At 41.2% G+C, this 24,860-nt stretch overlaps 1 protein-coding gene across 3 annotated transcripts in view; it reads left to right on the forward strand.

Annotated features, from left to right (window-relative positions):
- Positions 1-24,860, forward strand: part of NCK1 (NCK adaptor protein 1) — a 247,769-nt gene that overhangs the window by 135,615 nt on the left and 87,294 nt on the right. Inside the window, exon 1 of one of the 3 annotated variants that reach the window (XM_053709756.1) lies at positions 6,248-6,362. The exons of the other annotated variants lie outside the window; for them this stretch is intronic. Within the exon in view, the coding sequence (XP_053565731.1) occupies positions 6,329-6,362 (34 nt within the window). The 5' untranslated portion in view covers positions 6,248-6,328. Of the gene's footprint in view, positions 1-6,247; positions 6,363-24,860 lie in introns of those variants that run through there. 3 annotated transcript variants of the gene reach the window in all.

The raw sequence follows: 24,860 nt of genomic DNA on the forward strand, positions 1-24,860 counted from the left end.
TTTGTTATCAAGTTTATGCCTGTTTAACATGTCTGAACTACCAGATAGACTGTGTTCTGAATGTGGGGAAGCCAGAATTCCTATTCATTTAAATAAATGTGATTTATGTGACAATGACAATGATGCCCAAGATGATTCCTCAAGTGAGGGGACTAAGCATGGTACTGCATCATTCCCTCCTTCGTCTACACGAGTCTTGCCCACTCAGGAGGCCCCTAGTACATCTAGCGCGCCAATACTCCTTACTATGCAACAATTAACGGCTGTAATGGATAATTCTGTCAAAAACATTTTAGCCAAAATGAACACTTATCAGCGTAAGCGCGACTGCTCTGTTTTAGATACTGAAGAGCATGACGACGCTGATAATAATGTTTCTGAAGGGCCCCTAACCCAGTCTGATGGGGCCAGGGAGGTTTTGTCTGAGGGAGAAATTACTGATTCAGGGAACATTTCTCAACAAGCTGAACCTGATGTGATTACATTTAAATTTAAGTTGGAACATCTCCGCATTCTGCTTAAGGAGGTATTATCCACTCTGGATGATTGTGACAAGTTGGTCATCCCAGAGAAACTATGTAAAATGGACAAGTTCCTAGAGGTGCCGGGGCTCCCAGAAGCTTTTCCTATACCCAAGCGGGTGGCGGACATTGTTAATAAAGAATGGGAAAGGCCCGGTATTCCTTTCGTCCCTCCCCCCATATTTAAAAAATTGTTTCCTATGGTCGACCCCAGAAAGGACTTATGGCAGACAGTCCCCAAGGTCGAGGGAGCGGTTTCCACTTTAAACAAACGCACCACTATACCCATAGAGGATAGTTGTGCTTTCAAAGATCCTATGGATAAAAAATTAGAAGGTTTGCTTAAAAAGATGTTTGTTCAGCAGGGTTACCTTCTACAACCAATTTCATGCGTTGTCCCTGTCGCTACAGCCGCATGTTTCTGGTTCGATGAGCTGATAAAGGCGGTCGATAGTGATTCTCCTCTTTATGAGGAGATTATGGACAGAATCAATGCTCTCAAATTGGCTAATTCTTTTACCCTAGACGCCACTTTGCAATTGGCTAGGTTAGCGGCTAAGAATTCTGGGTTTGCTATTGTGGCGCGCAGAGCGCTTTGGTTGAAATCTTGGTCGGCTGATGCGTCTTCCAAGAACAAGCTACTTAACATTCCTTTCAAGGGGAAAACGCTGTTTGGCCCTGACTTGAAAGAGATTATCTCTGATATCACTGGGGGTAAGGGCCACGCCCTTCCTCAGGATCGGCCTTTCAAGGCAAAAAATAAACCTAATTTTCGTCCCTTTCGTAGAAACGGACCAGCCCAAGGTGCTACGTCCTCTAAGCAAGAGGGTAATACTTCTCAAGCCAAGCCAGCTTGGAGACCAATGCAAGGCTGGAACAAGGGAAAGCAGGCCAAGAAACCTGCCACTGCTACCAAGACAGCATGAAATGTTGGCCCCCGATCCGGGACCGGATCTGGTGGGGGGCAGACTCTCTCTCTTCGCTCAGGCTTGGGCAAGAGATGTTCTGGATCCTTGGGCGCTAGAAATAGTCTCCCAAGGTTATCTTCTGGAATTCAAGGGGCTTCCCCCAAGGGGGAGGTTCCACAGGTCTCAGTTGTCTTCAGACCACATAAAAAGACAGGCATTCTTACATTGTGTAGAAGACCTGTTAAAAATGGGAGTGATTCATCCTGTTCCATTAAGAGAACAAGGGATGGGGTTCTACTCCAATCTGTTCATAGTTCCCAAAAAAGAGGGAACGTTCAGACCAATCTTAGATCTCAAGATTTTAAACAAGTTTCTCAAGGTTCCATCGTTCAAGATGGAAACCATTCGAACTATTCTTCCTTCCATCCAGGAAGGTCAATTCATGACCACGGTGGATTTAAAGGATGCGTATCTACATATTCCTATCCACAAGGAACATCATCGGTTCCTAAGGTTCGCATTCCTGGACAAGCATTACCAGTTTGTGGCGCTTCCTTTCGGATTAGCCACTGCTCCAAGGATTTTCACAAAGGTACTAGGGTCCCTTCTAGCTGTGCTAAGACCAGGGGGCATTGCTGTAGTACCTTACTTGGACGACATTCTGATTCAAGCGTCGTCCCTTCCTCAAGCAAAGGCTCACACGGACATAGTCCTGGCCTTTCTCAGATCTCACGGATGGAAAGTAAACGTGGAAAAGAGTTCTCTATCTCCGTCAACAAGGGTTCCCTTCTTGGGAACAATAATAGACTCCTTAGAAATGAGGATATTTCTGACAGAGGCCAGAAAAACAAAGCTTCTAGACTCTTGTCGGATACTTCATTCCGTTCCTCTTCCTTCCATAGCTCAATGCATGGAAGTGATCGGGTTGATGGTAGCGGCAATGGACATAGTTCCTTTTGCGCGCATTCATCTAAGACCATTACAACTGTGCATGCTCAGTCAGTGGAATGGGGATTATACAGACTTGTCTCCGAAGATACAAGTAAATCAGAGGACCAGAGACTCACTCCGTTGGTGGCTGTCCCTGGACAACCTGTCACAAGGGATGACATTCCGCAGACCACAGTGGGTCATTGTCACGACCGACGCCAGTCTGATGGGCTGGGGCGCGGTCTGGGGATCCCTGAAAGCTCAGGGTCTTTGGTCTCGGGAAGAATCTCTTCTACCGATAAATATTCTGGAACTGAGAGCGATATTCAATGCTCTCAAGGCTTGGCCTCAGCTAGCGAGGGCCAAGTTCATACGGTTTCAATCAGACAACATGACAACTGTTGCGTACATCAACCATCAGGGGGGAACAAGGAGTTCCCTAGCGATGGAAGAAGTGACCAAAATCATTCTATGGGCGGAGTCTCACTCCTGCCACCTTTCCGCTATCCACATCCCAGGAGTGGAAAATTGGGAAGCGGATTTTCTGAGTCGTCAGACATTGCATCCGGGGGAGTGGGAACTCCATCCGGAAATCTTTGCCCAAGTCACTCAGCTGTGGGGCATTCCAGACATGGATCTGATGGCCTCTCGTCAGAACTTCAAAGTTCCTTGCTACGGGTCCAGATCCAGGGATCCCAAGGCGGCTCTAGTGGATGCACTAGTAGCACCTTGGACCTTCAAACTAGCTTATGTGTTCCCGCCGTTTCCTCTCATCCCCAGGCTGGTAGCCAGGATCAATCAGGAGAGGGCGTCGGTGATCTTGATAGCTCCTGCGTGGCCACGCAGGACTTGGTATGCAGATCTGGTAAATATGTCATCGGCTCCACCTTGGAAGCTACCTTTGAGACGAGACCTTCTTGTTCAGGGTCCGTTCGAACATCCGAACCTGGTTTCACTCCAGCTGACTGCTTGGAGATTGAACGCTTGATCTTATCGAAGCGAGGGTTCTCAGATTCTGTTATCGATACTCTTGTTCAGGCCAGAAAGCCTGTAACTAGAAAGATTTACCACAAAATTTGGAAAAAATATATCTGTTGGTGTGAATCTAAAGGATTCCCTTGGGACAAGGTTAAGATTCCTAAGATTCTATCCTTCCTTCAAGGATTGGAAAAAGGATTATCTGCAAGTTCCCTGAAGGGACAGATTTCTGCCTTGTCTGTGTTACTTCACAAAAAGCTGGCAGCTGTGCCAGATGTTCAAGCCTTTGTTCAGGCTCTGGTTAGAATTAAGCCTGTTTACAAACCTTTGACTCCTCCTTGGAGTCTCAATTTAGTTCTTTCAGTTCTTCAGGGGGTTCCGTTTGAACCCTTACATTCCGTTGATATTAAGTTATTATCTTGGAAAGTTTTGTTTTTAGTTGCAATTTCTTCTGCTAGAAGAGTTTCAGAATTATCGGCTCTGCAGTGTTCTCCTCCTTATCTGGTGTTCCATGCAGATAAGGTGGTTTTACGTACTAAACCTGGGTTTCTTCCTAAAGTTGTTTCTAACAAAAACATTAACCAGGAGATCATCGTACCTTCTCTGTGTCCGAAACCAGTTTCAAAGAAGGAACGTTTGTTGCACAATTTGGATGTTGTTCGCGCTCTAAAATTCTATTTAGATGCTACAAAGGATTTTAGACAAACATCTTCCTTGTTTGTTGTTTATTCCGGTAAAAGGAGAGGTCAAAAAGCAACTTCTACCTCTCTCTCTTTTTGGATTAAAAGCATCATCAGATTGGCTTACGAGACTGCCGGACGGCAGCCTCCCGAAAGAATCACAGCTCATTCCACTAGGGCTGTGGCTTCCACATGGGCCTTCAAGAACGAGGCTTCTGTTGATCAGATATGTAGGGCAGCGACTTGGTCTTCACTGCACACTTTTACCAAATTTTACAAGTTTGATACTTTTGCTTCTTCTGAGGCTATTTTTGGGAGAAAGGTTTTGCAAACCGTGGTGCCTTCCATTTAGGTGACCTGATTTGCTCCCTCCCTTCATCCGTGTCCTAAAGCTTTGGTATTGGTTCCCACAAGTAAGGATGACGCCGTGGACCGGACACACCTATGTTGGAGAAAACAGAATTTATGTTTACCTGATAAATTGCTTTCTCCAACGGTGTGTCCGGTCCACGGCCCGCCCTGGTTTTTTTAATCAGGTCTGATGATTTATTTTCTTTAACTACAGTCACCACGGTACCATATGGTTTCTCCTATGCAAATTTTCCTCCTTAACGTCGGTCGAATGACTGGGGTAGGCGGAGCCTAGGAGGGATCATGTGACCAGCTTTGCTGGGCTCTTTGCCATTTCCTGTTGGGGAAGAGAATATCCCACAAGTAAGGATGACGCCGTGGACCGGACACACCGTTGGAGAAAGCAATTTATCAGGTAAACATAAATTCTGTTATATATATATATATATATATATATATATATATTTATATATGTGTATGTGTGTATATATATATATATATATATATATATATATATTCAAGAAAGATACGAGGGGACGCAACTGCTGCTTGAGCTATACGTATTATGATTATATCAGGCACATACGTGTCTGTATATATCTAAGACAAGGTGGTGCAGACCCTTAAAAACATGTCAAAGGGTAGGTAAATAAAATATGAGCTGCACGATTAATCGCGGATGCAATTTTAAACCGCAATTAATCGCTGCAGTTTTCAAATCCGCGAGAGTGTGCGATTTTTAGCCCCGCCCCATTTGACATCACCTATGACTTACAGGAGGGCCGCTGACTTGCCGTACCCACCTTGCGACATTGAGCCGACTTACCGGGGAGCGCTGTGGCTGATGCGGGTTACACGGGAGGGGTGTGTGCTGTGGCTGATGCTGCTTACATGGAGGGGGGCCGACTTACCAGAAAGTGCTGTGGCTGATGTGGGTTACAAGGAGGGGGGTGCGCTGTGGCTGATGCGGGTTACAGGGAGGGGGATGCACTGGGGCTGATGGTGGTTACAGGAGGCTGCTTATTGGGCGGTTACAGTGGGAGCTGATGGGGCTTCTGTAGGTTACAGAGGGGGGCTAATGGGGGTTACAGGGGGTGCTGACGTGAAAATTTCGATGCAATCGTGATTTTTCCCCACCCATATCGCCCAGCCCTAATATAAATATATATATATATATATATTCTGTTTATATTACCATGTCCGTGTTTAAAAACTGTTCTGCTTCTTAAAGGGACATTAAACACTGACAATCTAGGATGAAACCCACCAGTACTAGTCTGTGCCTTTACAATAAAAAAATAAAAACTGTTCTGCTTCTTAAAGGGACATTATTTTAAAGGCACAGACTAGTACTGGTGGGTTTCATCCTAGATTTCTCTTTTCAGTGATCATAATGCATTTTATTCAGCGGTCATGTCCCCTTCACTGCTCATTCTAACTTGCACTGATTTATAGGATAGTTTTATGACTATTAGTGTTACATTTAAAACACAAATCTATAATGTGGTGAAGATATAAAGTTATAGCTTTCAGTTTCTTTATGGTGGTCTGTTCTTTCCTTTCTATCATGGGAACATGCTCCGTATGCCTTTGTGTCCTTCATGCTGCAATGTTTATTTGTTGTACTGTATGAGAAATAAACATTTTTCCAGTATATTTGTTACAAATCGTTTTAATAAGATGGAGATACGATGATACAATACAAAATATATCCGATAATAATCTGCTTCTAGGAGGTTCTTTAGCGAGATCTCTACTTCTATTGTTTTGTTAAGGTTTTTTTCTTTTTCCTGTTCATGAAGGGGTTAAGAGGGGAGAGCACTGGCCAAAGCAGAGTTGTGTTGGGAGGGCCAGCATATGTGACTGCTTCTATTCATCTTTCCCCGCCCCAGGAGCAGGAAGTTTTGTGCTTGTTAAAGACAGGGAGATTATTCTGGGAGAGAAGGCACTGCAGGAAAGAATGGATCTGCCAAACTTCTTCAAACACTTGTTCAGTAAGTCAGAGGATATCTTGAGTTTTAGATTGATTTTGGGGTTTACCTATTTTGTCCTCCTTAAAAGGAACGATTATTCCCTTTTATTTGAGTCCTGTACATTCTCATTCCAAATCCATTATTTACTCCTCCTACTTTTGCTTGAAATGTCTTTCCTTCCCCACGATTCTTACATCTGGTGTCTTTTTAGAGTTTAGATGCAGTTGTCAAGCCTTGACTTATTAAATGTCTGCTGTGACACTGAAGATTTAATAAAGTGCATTGCAGTCAGGGCACGTTTGCTGTATTATATGAGGAGGAATGTTCCCAGGCCAGTAGAACTGTTATTTCTGTGCTTGGATTTATATTCAGAAAATCAAGAATAACTTGACATTAACAATAGTTTCCAACCCAATGTAATTCCAAGGTGTATGCCATTTATAAAGGTATTTGCTAATCTGGGCTGTTCCCTGATAGTGTTTGAATTACAACATGCCCTGTAATAACAGAATCCTTCTTACATAAAGGCTGGTAGCAAAAGGTTGCTAAAAAAAGAAAGAAACGAAACTTGGCATATTTTTTTATGAAGCTATAGGGTTTATAGGTGTGTTAATGCTAATTTGTCCTTAATACTTAAAGGACCACTAAACAGCAAAATAGTATAATCAATAAGTGCATATAAATAGACCATGCAAAAGCACTTTAAATTTCCCATGAGTAGTAGATTTTTTTTTTTCCTGATAATTTTCAGTGTTTTATTTTCCTTCCACTGCATCATTTGACAGCCATCAGCCAATCACAAAGTGCATATAAGTATTCTGTGAATCTTGCATATGCTCAACAGGAGCTGATGCCTCATAGTGTGCATACAAAAAAATGTACATATTCAGATAATAGATGTTAAATGGAAACATTGCGTGCTCCATCTGAATCATAAAAGTTTAATTTTAACTTTAGTAGTCCTTTTTAAATTTAATAGAATTGTCAAAATTAAACTTGCATGATCCAGAGAGCATTTAAGTTTTAAGGATGCTTTTTTAAACTAACTTCTGGGATCTAACTGGTGATTAGGGACTTACACACATTGTCTCTTTTTATTGGCTCACCTTATGTCTTCAGCTAGTTCCCAGTAGTGCATTGCTGCTCTGGAGCTGACTTTAACTATATTTAATTCCTTTGCATGGAATAAACAGTCATATGCAAGCAATATTGCAATAAAATGATCTAACCATATTAGACCATTTTCTTTTTGCTCTTTTCTATATCGAAGCAGTTATCTTTCATGTTTTGCTTCCTGGAAAACCTAAACAAATTTCCTTTAAAACATTTGTCTCTGAATCCTGTGACAAGTAAAGTGTGTGTTTTTTTTATTTTTTAAGCTGAATGGCGAAGAAGCACAAAGATTTTCTTTATAAAATAGTTTGAATTTATTTAAATAGGTTGTTTGTACTGTACGGAACAAGGCTGATAATGTGTACTCAGTGTGGTAGCTAAAGGCTGCTATTGATTTACACAAAAGGGTTAAAGCTTCAGCTCTGGTTCCCTATTGTACAGGCTCGAGAGGCTCTGACTATCACGAGGTCACAAGGCTTCATAAGACTTTGGCAGCCTGCAGAATACAGGAAATGAAGTATGTAATACAGAGATGAGGCACAAGGAAGGATAAAGGAAATACAAAGTGAGGCAAGTTAAACGCATTAAAGCCAATGAAATGTCTACCTATAGTTTAATTCTCAAAATAAATGAGTGCAATACTTAGACCTACACAATTTTCAGGGTGAAATTCCAGATTTGTTTCCTTTTTAGACCTTATAAAAAAATAACCTCACTCAAAATATCAAAATGTAGTCCTGTATTTTGCTTTTGCAGGCACAGGGGCATTTCTGGGCTGCTGCCTCTTTCTGAAGCACACAATGCAAATTGCAGTCATTTCTGATATTTCTCATAGCTTGATATAAATATGACAAATGCTATATCGTTCATGTTAACCTGTTACAGTAAATGGCAGTTGTAATTTAAAGGGTAGCGTACATACGTGTATTTCAAGGGCTATAATAAGTCTCTTTAACATCACCAGTGCCTGGAAAGGCTTAAATAGTTCATATTGGCCCTTCACTAGCCTGCTATGTTCTGTGACACTTAGAAATGCATTGGGATCCAATAGGTGCAGTTAGGGGGGTGCAGCTTGTGGCAATGCATTGCTTCCCTCTGTAAATATTACTATTTCTATTTCCCTGAGACTGGAGTGCATACTGAATATTAAAGGGACATGAAACCCAAACATTTTCTTTCATGATTCAGATGGATAATACAGTTTTAAACAACTTTCTAATTTACTTTTATTATCTGATCTGTTTTATACTCTTAGTATCATTTGTTGAAGGAGCAGCAATGCACTACTGGTTTCTAACTGAACACATGGGTGAGCCAATGACAATCAGTTTATATATGCAGCCACCAATCAACAGCTAGAACCTAGGTTCTCTGCTGCACATGAACTTACCTAGATAAACATTTCAGCAAAAGGATAATGAGAAAGAAGCAAATTAAATAGAAGTAAATTGGAAAGTTGTTTGAAATTGTATTCTCTATCTGAATCATGAAAGAAAATGTTTGGGTTTCATGTCCCTTTTTTAAGTGTGAAGCGGTTTGCATGACTCAACTACAATACATCACAGTAAATGCTTAGATCAGTGGAGGGACTTTATTTACATATGGCTTCTGATTCTCCACCATAATGGAGGCAGGGTAAAAACTTAAAGGGTTTTCAAGTGGTTTAACCCTGGATTGCAGGATTTGCAAAACTACAAATCATTCAAAGAAAATGGCAGCTTAAAAAAATTATTTTATAGCTTGTCACCAGTCCCAGTCATGAAAATAATACAAATGATGTATGCCTGACTTCTCTTTAAAACTTGATCATTATAACCAGACGGGCCTACCTTTATCCATTCTTTTAGAGGAGGAGGATTTTTTTGCCTTGGATTGTCATGATCCAGTCATAAGGTGTAGTTTATGCCTGGAATAGTCCTTTATATTTGATATTCTGTCTGTTTCTAGTCTTTGTTGATCAAAAGAACAAACCCCTCCCACCACCACCTGCTGTGCACGGAGCTAAAAGTTTGATGTAAGCTCAGTGATGTATGTGTAAGTGTAGGTTTGTGTTTTAGTGCAAGTCCCATTTTATTTTCAGGAACTGTATTTTGCATTTACTGTTTTTTGTATGGCCTTTTGTTTTATGTAATTTGACACTGTGTAACATTTGTCTTTTGACATTAAAATATTAATAATCTAATTCTGTCTTTTGGCTCTAGTATCTGAATTCACAAACCCTTTCGGACAAGGTTGTAAACACGTTACCAAATTGTTACTTGTGTGGGTTATTGGTAAATTTTGAGCATTTGTTTTTGAGAGTATTGCTAGAGTGTAATTGGGGTATCCTGCTTTTGACCCATATCTAATGTCTTGGATGGTGGCAGTAGAATTAATCTTGGCTGTGCAGGCAGATTTGGGAGTTAATTTGGTGTCCTTTTATGCCTTTGTAGGGGTAACCAGAGGCTGAATGCTATTAACCCCTTCATGCCCACACACTCTCCATAGTCACGACTGGGCAGATAGATCTACCCATCACGTGGATAATTTGGGAAGAAGGAAGTGTGGAAGAGAGGAGTGAGGAGGGAGTTTGATTGGGGGAAGTGGGGGGGTTAGGAGGTTGAGGTTTGAAGGGTCTGACGGCCAGACCTCTTCTAAATAGGGGTCATGCTAAAGGACAATAGAAATTGATGCTTTTCTCCATTATTTCACTGTCTTAGACTATATTTGATTTCCATTTTTAATTCTAATCATCAGATGTGATTGTCGTCTCTCCCCTCTTTTCATGTTTGTCGTTCTTTGTTGCTGATGGTTTTAAATAACAAATATTGAAAGTGTTGGCCTTCATATTACTTTCCAAGTACAATCACTGAAAGTGTAAGTTATTGTATGTAAGACACCTAACCCACAACCGAGACAAAGGTATTTTAGACTTTTGTTACCTCCAATTATGTTTCTTTGTATAATTTAAAATGTTGGTATTTTTGCACCTTTTCATTGCTATATACATATTGTAACCATATTCATATATATTTGTGTTTGTGAAAATCTCAATAAAAATCTAGATCATAAAAAAAAAACATAGAATTTATTTCTGGTTTCTATGGACCTCAAGAATATCTACTTCCATGTCCCTGTACCAAACAGTATTTACAGTATTTTGAAAAGAAATAAAGTATTTCCAGCCTTTGGCTTCATTGATTTGGGTGAGAGGACTTTACACCAAGTTACATTTTCTGTACTCTGATTTGGACAACATTATGCCTGTGGTCTATTTGCTAGAGGAGATGTTGGTTTAATCAGTACCTTTTGATTGGATAATAAACACTGAATCAGGAGCCTCTGTTTAGGAATCATTCAATTAATCGTGATATGAAGCTATGCAATATCTAAATCGCACACGGCTGCAATTTATCTTAAATAACTACAAAAAAAAGTCTGAAATGGCTTCCTTAACATGTCATGTCAGTCACACAAATGCTCCATGCCAGCCCAGCAACAGTACTGATCACTTCTCTAGGGGGTCAGGCCGAGAAGCGACACATCTGTGTCACATCACATAACACAGTCCTAAGGTGTGCACAGATATAAAAGGTGGCAAAGGGAAAAAGCCACAGTTTTGTACAGTTAAATGCAATTTAATGCAAAATGTATGTTTAAAAATATTTTAATAAAAATCGCAAGATTTGATCAAAAAAATTGTGATATAAGTGTGCATGCATTTGTGAATGGCAATTGGCTGTCACATGGTACGTGTATGCATTTGTGATTGGCTTATTGCTGTCACATGGTACAGGGGGAGAGGAAAAAGACATAACTTTTAAAGTTGTCAGAAAAAAAATTCTACTACTCATTTGAAGTTCAGACTAAGTGCTATTGCATTGTCTTGTTATCTTGCATTTGTTGATTATGCAAATCTACTGTGTTGACTGGTCCTTTAAGCTGTTCGTCTCTTTAATGTACAGGTTTGTTTTCCCCGCACCCTTCTTGTCCCAACGCTGTAAAGTGCTAAGTATTCGTGCCTCATTAAAACAGTTTTTGAATGAAGTATCAGTATTTTGTCTGATTCTGATTGGCATTTTGCCTGGAATATGTCAGTATTCCAGTCACAAGAAGGATGTCTGTAGCAGATATGCTGTGTTTTTGGGTTAATTTTCTATATGACATAGCCATACACATAAAACAGATAGTCAAGCGGAAGACAAAGTAGTTGTAACAGATGAGAGGTTATCACGTTAACAGGAAACATCTGTAGGCTCTCAGGAAAGGTATTATTGTGGGGCCGCCATGCTGAGTATAGTGACTCTTTTAGCGAGCGCTCGAGTGACACACAATAAGTTACTTTTACATTTTGGGCTGCTATACATGCTTGAGGACATACAAACAAACCAAGTGCAATGCCAGAAAAGTTCATATTGTACAGTTTTATTTAATAGTAATAGAATGCTTTAATGGTTGCTTAATTTTATGGGGTCAATCACAATCCTTTAGAAAAAACATAATTATGCACTTTTATTATTATTATTATTAGGTGGTCTACTGCAGAATGATGAAACATGCATGCACCTTTCTATGTTTTTATTAGAATCCATAGTTTTAATTTAGGACCCCAGAGAGGCAGAACTTTTTTTTAATTTTCTGCAATGAGATTTTTTTTAGTGAAATATTTTCTGCAGTGTCTGAGGAGCCAGTGTTACTGCGATTTTTGCCCTTACTCAGTGTGCATGGGGACCGGTTTATGTACACCCTCGCTGATGTCTGCTGTATGTTCCCACAGTGTCAGTCTGTCTAGGAACCTGCTCTACTGTACTGCTGAGGTCTATGCTTATTGTGGAGGGGCTGCTGATCCTGCTTATACTGCTGATGTATACTATATGCTCCCTAAAGGATGGCGCTTAGAAATGAGTGTGTGTTTATATATATATATATATATATATATATATATATATATATATATATATACACACACACATACATGTGGCCCTTGGTTTACGCCGGTTCAATTTGTGCCGGTTCAGAATAACCACCTTTTTTTTCAGTCATGTGACTGCTATTAAAAAGCATTAAAAAGCAGTGCACTAATTAAAATAGCCAGTAGGTGGAGCTGTCCGATTGTGTTGCAGCAAAGTTATGCAAGCTTAGCAGACTGAAATGAATCTGTGTACACAGAACCGACAAGACCTATCGAGCAACAAGATCTAGCAGCAACTTCCCTATTATCTTCCTGTCCAGCTGCTTGAGGTGGGGGTGCCTAACTGCTTAATCAGTCTAGATTGAAATGCATAGAATAGGTGCAGATCCAATATTATCTAACATGCTAACAATGCAGAGAACTGTTTGCAGAAAAATGCAAGTAAAAAAATGTTTTTGTTCATTAAACTTAGTTTGATGATACAGTCTGTTGTGTGATTATTTAATTATAATGCTGTTTAGCATTTAAAGTCTTCATTTCAAAGCTTTAAGAATAATGTATTAGGTGTTACGTCAATTTTGAGAGGGGCCTGGAACCTAACTCCCTCACTTCCCATTGACTTATGTTATAAACTGGGTTTCAATTTACAACCATTCCTTCTTGAACCTAACCTTAGTGTAAACTGAGGGATACCTGTATGTATATATATATATGTGTGTGTGTGTATGTGTATATATATATATATATATATATATATATATGTGTGTGTGTGTGTGTGTGTGTATATATGTAACTTCCATGTGTGTCTGCACTCACAATGCAATAGGGACATCAACCAGGGTGCCAAGTCAGGTATAACAATAATCCATTATAGAAGAGGACTGCACTCACTGGATTTGGTATATAAAATAAAATTTTTTATTAAGGTGACGTTTCGGGGTACGCAGACCCCTTCCTCAGACCAGGCAACAGTGCAAGTGAACAGTGTGCAATATAAAGCAACATAGCCCCTCCCATCAAACAATTAGTGAAATTGCGCCAAAACCTATGTAACCATGACAACAGGTGAATCACCTAATTAACAATATTCCTACCTTTACTAATGTGATAGTTAAAAACAGTATACTTGTGCAAACCATATACGTGTATCTTAAAACTATTCTCAAACAATAAATGACATGACATATGAGTAGCACCTAAAACACTCAAGGTGCACCCAAAGAAATAAAATGTCCCCCTACAATGTGATGTGTGACATACTGAAATAGCTACCACAAAGAAACAACTTAACATCGATAAAGGCAGTCTATAGGAAACAGCGCTCAATAAAAGATAGTTGCAGGACCTAGGCAATATATCGGCATTTAAACATTAGTGTATCAGTATCCCTCAGTAAACAAAGGACCTGTTTTACTGAGGGATACTGATACACTAATGTTTAAATGCTGATATACTGCCTAGGTCCTGCAACTATCTTTTATTGAGCGTTGTTTCCTATAGACTGCCTTTATCGATGTTAAGTTGTTTCTTCGTGGTAGCTATTTCAGTATGTCACACATCACATTGTAGGGGGACATTTTATTTCTTTGGGTGCACCTTGAGTGTTTTAGGTGCTACTCATATCGTCATTTATTGTTTGAGAATAGTTATAAGCCCCAAGGCAGAACATACAGTGATGTGAGATGTCATCGCAGAAAATGCAGCACATCTGCAGAAAGAATAGGACACATGCAGGAACTGTTAGCGCTTTAACTTTGTAGTGCTGCTCCACATTAGACAGTTCTCTTCAAACTGAGCTGTGCTCTGGCTGCACTTTGCATCCAGGGCCAAGTGCTGTTTGAAGTGAGCAGTCAAATATGCAGTAGCGCTGCAAAGCAGCAGCACATTGCTTGTTGACTGGTTCTCAGATATTTCCCAGTCTTTTTATTCTAAAATGTAAGAGCACTACATATTTTTATTACTACATTTCTATGTTAGACCAAGAGAAAAGGAAACAGATTTATTAAAGAGACATTTTTAAAAAAAAAATTTTGTATGCAGCTAATTTGCAATGCAATTTTCAACTACTGCACTATATATATAAATCATTAAAAATTGCTTTATTCTTCAGTTAACCAACACATTGCAATTGAACTGGTGCCTTAGGGTAACTGTCTAATTTAAAATTGAATTTTATTTAAAAATGACCTGCAGAAAAATTTTCACTAAAAAAAAAATCTCATCGCAGAAAGTAAAGAAAAGTTCTGCCTCTGGGGTTATAAGATACACGTATATGGTTTGCACAAGTATACTGTTTTTAACTATCACATTAGTAAAGGTAGGAATATTGTCAATTAGGTGATTCACCTGTTGTCATGGTTACATAGGTTTTGGCGCAATTTCACTAATTGTTTGATGGGAGGGGCTATGTTGCTTTATATTGCACACTGTTCACTTGCACTGTTGCCTGGTCTGAGGAAGGGGTCTGCGTACCCCGAAACGTCACCTTAATAAAAAAAATTTATTTTATATACCAAATCCAGTGAGTGCAGTCCTCTTCTATAATGGATTAGTGTGTGTGTGTGTATATATATATATATATATATATAACTGTTCATTAGGATTATATCATTAGTACTAGGGTTGCACCAATACCATTTTTTTTTAAGACTGAGTACAAGTACCGATACTTGTTTTCAAATACTCGCCGATACCAATTACCGATACTTTTTTTTACTGTCATGTGACAGTTTACCAAGAACATTACAGACTATTTAAGATTCCTTCTTTATAATTGTGAAGGACGGTAACTCAAAAGACATTATGAAATAATAAGTTTTGTCACAAAGTTCACAGAACATGTTTAGAAATAAAAATATTACAAAAAAATATATTAACAACAACAATAAATAACAAATATAAAATTACAACCAACCAAAAGTGCAAAACAGTAAAAAAATAGAACAGTGCACTGTTTATTAATTGGGAACAACACTATGGGCTAGATTACATTTGACTGGCAAACTTTACCAATGATCTCATTACATGTCCTACTCCATTAAAGTCTATGGAATTGGAAATGTGAACAGAGCATTGGTAAAGCTTACCAATCAAATGTAATCTAAATCTAGTCTTATAATTGCACGATGAGTGTTCATTGGAATTAACTTAATTTGTCCTATGAGTACTCTTCCTGCAATTATATAATCTAAGGGTATGGATGTTCCTCAGAGTACAGTATGTTTTGAACATAATTGTGCAAGATGAGAAGTATCCGTAAAAAAGGCAATCAAGCAATAAGAATATTTTTTCAAAAGTTAGTGGCAAGTTCTTTTTAAGGAACAGAATAGAAGCATCTCTACATGTTCAGCTATTAGTCTGTTTTCTCCAACATTGGTGTGTCCGGTCCACGGCGTCATCCTTACTTGTGGGATATTCTCTTCCCCAACAGGAAATGGCAAAGAGTCCCAGCAAAGCTGGTCACATGATCCCTCCTAGGCTCCGCCCACCCCAGTCATTCTCTTTGCCGTTGCACAGGCAACATCTCCACGGAGATGGTTAAGAGTTTTTTGGTGTTTAAATGTAGTTTTATTCTTCTATCAAGTGTTTGTTATTTTAAAATAGTGCTGGTATGTACTATTTACTCTGAAACAGAAAAGGATGAAGATTTCTGTTTGTAAGAGGAAGATGATTTTAGCAGACAGTAACTAAAATCAATTGCTGTTTCCACACAGGACTGTTGAGATGAAGTAACTTCAGTTGGGGGAAACAGTTAGCAGTCTTTTCTGCTTAAGGTATGACTAGCCATATTTCTAACAAGACCATGTAATGCTGGAAGGCTGTCATTTCCCCTCATGGGGACCGGTAAGCCATTTTCTTAGTCAAAAACAAACAGAATAAAGGGCTTATTATGGGCTAAAAAACTGGTAGACATTTTTCTGGGCTAAAACAATTGCTTTACTAGGCATATTATGCAGATTCTAACTAATTATTGGTATTATAATCTTGGGGAACGTTTAGAAAAACGGCAGGCACTGTGTTGAACACCTTTTTCTCCAACATAGGTGTGTCCGGTCCACGGCGTCATCCTTACTTGTGGGATATTCTCTTCCCCAACAGGAAATGGCAAAGAGCCCAGCAAAGCTGGTCACATGATCCCTCCTAGGCTCCGCCTACCCCAGTCATTCTCTTTGCCGTTGTACAGGCAACATCTCCACGGAGATGGCTTAGAGTTTTTTAGTGTTTAACTGTAGTTTTTATTATTCAATCAAGAGTTTGTTATTTTAAAATAGTGCTGGTATGTACTATTTACTCAGAAACAGAAAAGAGATGAAGATTTCTGTTTGTATGAGGAAAATGATTTTAGCACCGTAACTAAAATCCATGGCTGTTCCACACAGGACTGTTGAGAGCAATTAACTTCAGTTGGGGGAACAGTGTGCAGTCTCTTGCTGCTTGAGGTATGACACATTCTAACAAGACGATGTAATGCTGGAAGCTGTCATTTTTCCCTATGGGATCCGGTAAGCCATGTTTATTACGATGGTAAATAAGGGCTTCACAAGGGCTTATTAAGATTGTAGACTTTTCTGGGCTAAATCGATTCAGTTTTAAAACATATTTAGCTTTGAGGAATCATTTTATCTGGGTTTATTGATATTATAATATCGGCAGGCACTGTATTAGACACCTTATTTCTCTGGGGCTTTCCCAAAGCATAAGCAGAGCCTCATTTTCGCGCCGGTGTGGCGCACTTGTTTTTGAGAGGCATGGCATGCAGTCGCATGTGAGAGGAGCTCTGATACTTAGAAAAGACTTTCTGAAGGCGTCATTTGGTATCGTATTCCCCTTTGGGCTTGGTTGGGTCTCAGCAAAGCAGATACCAGGGACTGTAAAGGGGTTAAAGTGTTAAAACGGCTCCGGTTCCGTTATTTTAAGGGTTAAAGCTTCCAAATTTGGTGTGCAATACTTTTAAGGCTTTAAGACACTGTGGTGAAAATTTGGTGAATTTTGTACAATTCCTTCATGTTTTTTCGCAATTGCAGTAATAAAGTGTGTTCAGTTTAAAATTTAAAGTGACAGTAACGGTTTTATTTTAAAACGTTTTTTGTACTTTATTATCAAGTTTATGCCTGTTTAACATGTCTGAACTACCAGATAGACTGTGTTCTGAATGTGGGGAAGCCAGAATTCCTGTTCATTTAAATAAATGTGATTTATGTGATAATGACAATGATGCCCAAGATGATTCCTCAAGTGAGGGGAGTAAGCATGGTACTGCATCATTCCCTCCTTCGTCTACACGAGTCTTGCCCACTCAGGAGGCCCCTAGTACATCTAGCGCGCCAATACTGCTTACTATGCAACAATTAACGGCTGTAATGGATAATTCTGTCAAAAACATTTTAGCCAAAATGAACCCTTGTCAGCGTAAGCGTGGCTGCTCTGTTTTAGTTACTGAAGAGCATGACGACGCTGATATTAATATCTCTGAAGGGCCCCTAACCCAATCTGAGGGGGCCAGGGAGGTTTTGTCTGAGGGAGAAATTACTGATTCAGGGAACATTTCTCAACAGGCTGAACCTGATGTAATTGCATTTAAATTTAAGTTGGAACATCTCCGCATTCTGCTTAAGGAGGTATTATCCACTCTGGATGACTGTGAAAAGTTGGTCATCCCAGAGAAACTATGTAAAATGGACAAGTTCCTAGAGGTACCGGAGCTCCCAGAAGCTTTTCCTATACCCAAGCGGGTGGCGGACATTGTTAATAAAGAATGGGAAAGGCCCGGTATTCCTTTCGTCCCTCCCCCCATATTTAAAAAATTGTTTCCTATGGTCGACCCCAGAAAGGACTTATGGCAGACAGTCCCCAAGGTCGAGGGAGCGGTTTCTACTTTAAACAAACGCACCACTATACCTATAGAGGATAGTTGTGCTTTCAAAGATCCTATGGATAAAAAATTAGAAGGTTTGCTTAAAAAGATGTTTGTTCAGCAGGGTTACCTTCTACAACCAATTTCATGCATTGTCCCTGTCACTACAGCCGCATGTTTCTGGTTTGATGAACTGATAAAGGCGCTCGACAGTGATTCTCCTCCTTATGAGGAGATTATGGACAGAATCAATGCTCTCAAATTGGCTAATTCTTTCACCCTAGACGCCACTTTGCAATTGGCTAGGTTAGCGGCTAAGAATTCTGGGTTTGCTATTGTGGCGCGCAGAGCGCTTTGGTTGAAATCTTGGTCGGCTGACGCGTCTTCCAAGAACAAGCTACTAAACATTCCTTTCAAGGGGAAAACGCTGTTTGGCCCTGACTTGAAAGAGATTATCTCGGATATCACTGGGGGTAAGGGCCACGCCCTTCCTCAGGATCGGCCTTTCAAGGCGAAAAATAGACCCAATTTTCGTCCCTTTCGTAAAAACGGACCAGCCCAAAGTGCTACGTCCTCTAAGCAAGAGGGTAATACTTCTCAAGCCAAGCCAGCTTGGAGACCAATGCAAGGCTGAAACAAGGGAAAGCAGGCCAAGAAGCCTGCCACTGCTACCAAGACAGCATGAAATATTGGCCCCCGATCCGGGACCGGATCTGGTGGGGGGCAGACTCTCTCTCTTCGCTCAGGCTTGGGCAAGAGATGTTCTGGATCCTTGGGCGCTAGAAATAGTCTCCCAGGGTTATCTTCTGGAATTCAAGGGACTTCCCCCAAGGGGGAGGTTCCACAGGTCTCAGTTGTCTTCAGACCACATAAAAAGACAGGCGTTCTTACATTGTGTAGAAGACCTGTTAAAAATGGGAGTGATTCATCCAGTTCCACTAAGAGAACAAGGGATGGGGTTCTACTCCAATCTGTTCATAGTTCCCAAAAAAGAGGGAACGTTCAGACCAATCTTAGATCTCAAGATCTTAAACAAGTTTCTCAAGGTTCCATCTTTCAAGATGGAAACCATTCGAACTATTCTTCCTTCCATCCAGGAGGGTCAATTCATGACCACGGTGGATTTAAAGGATGCGTATCTACATATTCCTATCCACAAGGAACATCATCGGTTCCTAAGGTTTGCATTCCTGGACAAACATTACCAGTTCGTGGCGCTTCCTTTCGGATTAGCCACTGCTCCAAGGATTTTCACAAAGGTACTAGGCTCCCTTCTAGCGGTGCTAAGACCAAGGGGCATTGCAGTAGTACCTTACCTGGACGACATTCTGATTCAAGCGTCGTCCCTTCCTCAAGCAAAGGCTCACACGGACATTGTCCTGGCCTTTCTCAGATCTCACGGCTGGAAAGTGAACGTGGAAAAGAGTTCTCTATCCCCGTCAACAAGGGTTCCCTTCTTGGGAACAATTATAGACTCTTTAGAAATGAGGATCTTTCTAACAGAGGCCAGAAAAACAAAACTTCTAGACTCTTGTCGGATACTTCATTCCGTTCCTCTTCCTTCCATAGCTCAGTGCATGGAAGTGATCGGGTTGATGGTAGCGGCGATGGACATAGTTCCTTTTGCGCGCATTCATCTAAGACCATTACAACTGTGCATGCTCAGTCAGTGGAATGGGGACTATACAGACTTGTCTCCGAAGATACAAGTAAATCAGAGGACCAGAGACTCACTCCGTTGGTGGCTGTCCCTGGACAATCTGTCTCAAGGGATGACGTTCCGCAGACCAGAGTGGGTCATTGTCACGACCGACGCCAGTCTAATGGGCTGGGGCGCGGTCTGGGGATCCCTGAAAGCTCAGGGTCTTTGGTCTCGGGAAGAATCTCTTCTACCGATAAATATTCTGGAACTGAGAGCGATATTCAATGCTCTCAAGGCCTGGCCTCGGCTAGCGAGGTCCAAGTTCATACGGTTTCAATCAGACAACATGACAACTGTTGCGTACATCAACCATCAGGGGGGAACAAGGAGTTCCCTAGCGATGGAAGAAGTGACCAAAATCATTCTATGAGCGGAGTCTCACTCCTGCCACCTATCTGCTATCCACATCCCAGGAGTGGAAAATTGGGAAGCGGATTTTCTGAGTCGTCAGACATTGCATCCGGGGGAGTGGGAACTCCATCCGGAAATCTTTGCCCAAGTCACTCACCTGTGGGGCATTCCAGACATGGATCTGATGGCCTCTCGTCAGAACTTCAAAGTTCCTTGCTACGGGGCCAGATCCAGGGATCCCAAGGCGGCTCTAGTGGATGCACTAGTAGCACCTTGGACCTTCAAACTAGCTTATGTGTTCCCGCCATTTCCTCTCATCCCCAGGCTGGTAGCCAGGATCAATCAGGAGAGGGCGTCGGTGATCTTGATAGCTCCTGCGTGGCCACGCAGGACTTGGTATGCAGATCTGGTGAATATGTCATCGGCTCCACCTTGGAAGCTACCTTTGAGACGAGACCTTCTTGTTCAGGGTCCGTTCGAACATCCGAATCTGGTTTCACTCCAGCTGACTGCTTGGAGATTGAACGCTTGATTTTATCGAAGCGAGGATTCTCAGATTCTGTTATCAATACTCTTGTTCAGGCCAGAAAGCCTGTAACTAGAAAGATTTACCACAAAATTTGGAAAAAATATATCTGTTGGTGTGAATCTAAAGGATTCCCTTGGGACAAGGTTAAGATTCCTAGGATTCTATCCTTCCTTCAAGAAGGATTGGAAAAAGGATTATCTGCTAGTTCCCTGAAGGGACAGATTTCTGCCTTGTCGGTATTACTTCACAAAAAGCTGGCAGCTGTGCCAGATGTTCAAGCCTTTGTTCAGGCTCTGGTTAGAATCAAGCCTGTTTACAAACCTTTGACTCCTCCTTGGAGTCTCAATTTAGTTCTTTCAGTTCTTCAGGGGGTTCCGTTTGAACCCTTACATTCCGTTGATATTAAGTTATTATCTTGGAAAGTTTTGTTTTTAGTTGCGATTTCTTCTGCTAGAAGAGTCTCAGAATTATCTGCTCTGCAGTGTTCTCCTCCTTATCTGGTGTTCCATGCAGATAAGGTGGTTTTACGTACTAAACCTGGTTTTCTTCCAAAAGTTGTTTCTAACAAAAACATTAACCAGGAGATTATCGTACCTTCTCTGTGTCCAAAACCAGTTTCAAAGAAGGAACGTTTGTTGCACAATTTGGATGTTGTTCGCGCTCTAAAATTCTATTTAGATGCTACAAAGGATTTTAGACAAACATCTTCCTTGTTTGTTGTTTATTCAGGTAAAAGGAGAGGTCAAAAAGCAACTTCTACCTCTCTCTCTTTTTGGATTAAAAGCATCATCAGATTGGCTTACGAGACTGCCGGACGGCAGCCTCCCGAAAGAATCACAGCTCATTCCACTAGGGCTGTGGCTTCCACATGGGCCTTCAAGAACGAGGCTTCTGTTGATCAGATATGTAGGGCAGCGACTTGGTCTTCACTGCACACTTTTACCAAATTTTACAAGTTTGATACTTTTGCTTCTTCTGAGGCTATTTTTGGGAGAAAGGTTTTGCAAGCCGTGGTGCCTTCCATTTAGGTGACCTGATTTGCTCCCTCCCTTCATCCGTGTCCTAAAGCTTTGGTATTGGTTCCCACAAGTAAGGATGACGCCGTGGACCGGACACACCTATGTTGGAGAAAACAGAATTTATGTTTACCTGATAAATTTCTTTCTCCAACGGTGTGTCCGGTCCACGGCCCGCCCTGGTTTTTTAATCAGGTCTGATAATTTATTTTCTTTAACTACAGTCACCACGGTACCATATGGTTTCTCCTATGCAAATATTCCTCCTTAACGTCGGTCGAATGACTGGGGTAGGCGGAGCCTAGGAGGGATCATGTGACCAGCTTTGCTGGGCTCTTTGCCATTTCCTGTTGGGGAAGAGAATATCCCACAAGTAAGGATGACGCCGTGGACCGGACACACCGTTGGAGAAAGAAATTTATCAGGTAAACATAAATTCTGTTTTCAGATGGGGGCCTTTCTAGTTATAGACAGAGCCTCATTCTGGGACTGTATAGGGGTTAAATGTAAAAACGGCTCCGGTTCCGTTAATTTAAGGGTTAAAGCTCTGAAATTTGGTGTGCAATACTTTTAATGCTTTAAGACACTGTGGTGAAATTTTGGTGAATTTTGAACAATTCCTTCATACTTTTTTACATATTCAGTAATAAAGTGTTTTCAGTTTGAAATTTAAAGTGACAGTAACGGTTTTATTTTAAAACGTTTTCTCCAACATTGGTGTGTCCGGCCCACGGTGTCATCCATTACTTGTGGGATATTCTCCTCCCCCACAGGGAAAGGCAAGGAGAGCACACAGCAAGAGCTGTCCATATAGTCCCTCCCAGGCTCCGCCCCCCCAGTCATTCTCCTTGCCGCTCTGAACAAGTAGCATCTCCTCGGGGATGGTGAGGAGTTTGTGGTGTTTAGGATCACTCCTACCACCTGTCTGCGATCCACATCCCAGGAGTGGAAAACTGGGAGGCGGATTATCTGAGTCGTCAGACCTTTTCATCCGGGGGAGTGGGAACTCCACCCGGAGGTGTTTTTTTGCCCAGTTGACCCAATTATGGGGCATTCCAGACATGGATCTGATGGCGTCTCGTCAGAACTTCAAGGTTCCTTGCTATGGGTCCAGATCCAGGGATTCCAAGGCGACTCTAGTGGATGCATTAGTGGCGCCTTGGACTTTCAACCTAGCTTATGCGTTTCCACCGTTCCTTCTCATTCCCAGGCTGGTAGCCAGGATCAAACAGGAGAAGGCCTCTGTGATTTTGATAGCTCCTGCGTGGCCGCGCAGGACTTGGTATGCAGACCTGGTGAATATGTCATCGGCTCCACCATGGAAGCTACCTTTGAGACAGGATCTTCTAGTACAAGGTCCATTCGAACATCCAAATCTAGTTTCTCTCCAGCTGACTGCTTGGAAATTGAACGCTTGATTTTGTCTAAGCGTGGGTTTTCGGATTCTGTGATAGATACTCTGGTACAAGCCAGAAAACCTGTGACTAGAAAGATTACCATAAAATATGGAAAAGATATATCTGTTGGTGTGAATCCAAGGGATTCTCATGGAGTAAGATTATAATTCCTAGGATCCTTTCCTTTCTCCAAGAAGGTTTGGATAAGGGATTATCAGCGAGTTCTCTAAAAGGACAGATTTCTGCTTTATCTGTCTTGTTACACAAACGACTGGCAGCTGTGCCAGATGTTCAAGCTTTTGTTCAGGCTTTGATCAGGATCAAGCCTGTTTACAGACCCTTGACTCCTCCCTGGAGTCTAAATTTGGTTCTTTCAGTTCTTCAAGGGGTTCCGTTTGAACCCTTACATTCCATAGATATCAAGTTGTTATCTTGGAAAGTTCTGTTTTTGGTTGCTATTCTTCTGCTAGAAGAGTTTCTGCATTATCTGCTCTGCAGTGTAATCCGCCCTATCTGGTGTTCCATTCAGATAAGGTTGTTTTGCGTACTAAACCTGGTTTCCTTCCAAAGGTTGTTTCCAACAACAATATTAACCAGGAAATAGTTGTGCCTTCTTTGTGTCCGAATCCAGTTTCAAAGAAGGAACGCTTGTTACACAATTTAGATGTAGTCCGTGCTTTAAAGTTCTATTTAGAAGCAACAAAGGATTTCAGACAAACGTCTTCTCTGTTTGTAGTTTATTCTGGCAAGAGGAGAGGTCAAAAAAGCTACTGCTACCTCTCTTTCCTTTTGGCTGAAAAGCATCATACGATTGGCTTACGAGACTGCCGGACGGCAGCCTCCTGAACGAATCACAGCTCACTCTACTAGGGCTGTGGCTTCCACATGGGCCTTCAAGAACGAGGCTTCTGTTCATCAGATATGTAAGGCAGCGACCTGGTCTTCTCTGCACACTTTGTCCAAATTCTACAAATTTGATACTTTTGCTTCTTCGGAGGCTATTTTTGGGAGAAAGGTTTTGCAAGCCGTGGTGCCTTCTGTTTAGGTAACCTGATTTGCTCCCTCCCTTCATCCGTGTCCTAAAGCTTTGGTATTGGTTCCCACAAGTAATGGATGACACCGTGGACCGGACACACCAATGTTGGAGAAAACAGAATTTATGCTTACCTGATAAATTACTTTCTCCAACGGTGTGTCCGGTCCACGGCCCGCCCTGGTTTTTTAATCAGGTTTGAAGAATTTCTTTCTCTATACACTACAGTCACCACGGCACACTATAGTTTCTCCTTTTTTTCTCCTAACCGTCGGTCGAATGACTGGGGGGGGCGGAGCCTGGGAGGGACTATATGGACAGCTCTTGCTGTGTGCTCTCCTTGCCTTTCCCTGTGGGGGAGGAGAATATCCCACAAGTAATGGATGACACCGTGGACCGGACACACCGTTGGAGAAAGTAATTTATCAGGTAAGCATAAATTCTGTTTTTTGTGCTTTGTTGACAAGTTTAAGCCTGTTTAACATGTCTGTACCATCAGATAAGCTATGTTCTATATGTATGAAAGCCAATGTGTCTCCCCATTTAAATTTATGTGATAATTGTGCCATAGTGTCCAAACAAAGTAAGGACAGTAATGCAACAGATAATGATATTGCCCAAGATGATTCCTCA

The sequence above is a fragment of the Bombina bombina genome, chromosome 4 (genome assembly GCF_027579735.1).
Source record: "Bombina bombina isolate aBomBom1 chromosome 4, aBomBom1.pri, whole genome shotgun sequence".
NCBI classification, from domain to species: Eukaryota; Metazoa; Chordata; class Amphibia; order Anura; family Bombinatoridae; genus Bombina; species Bombina bombina.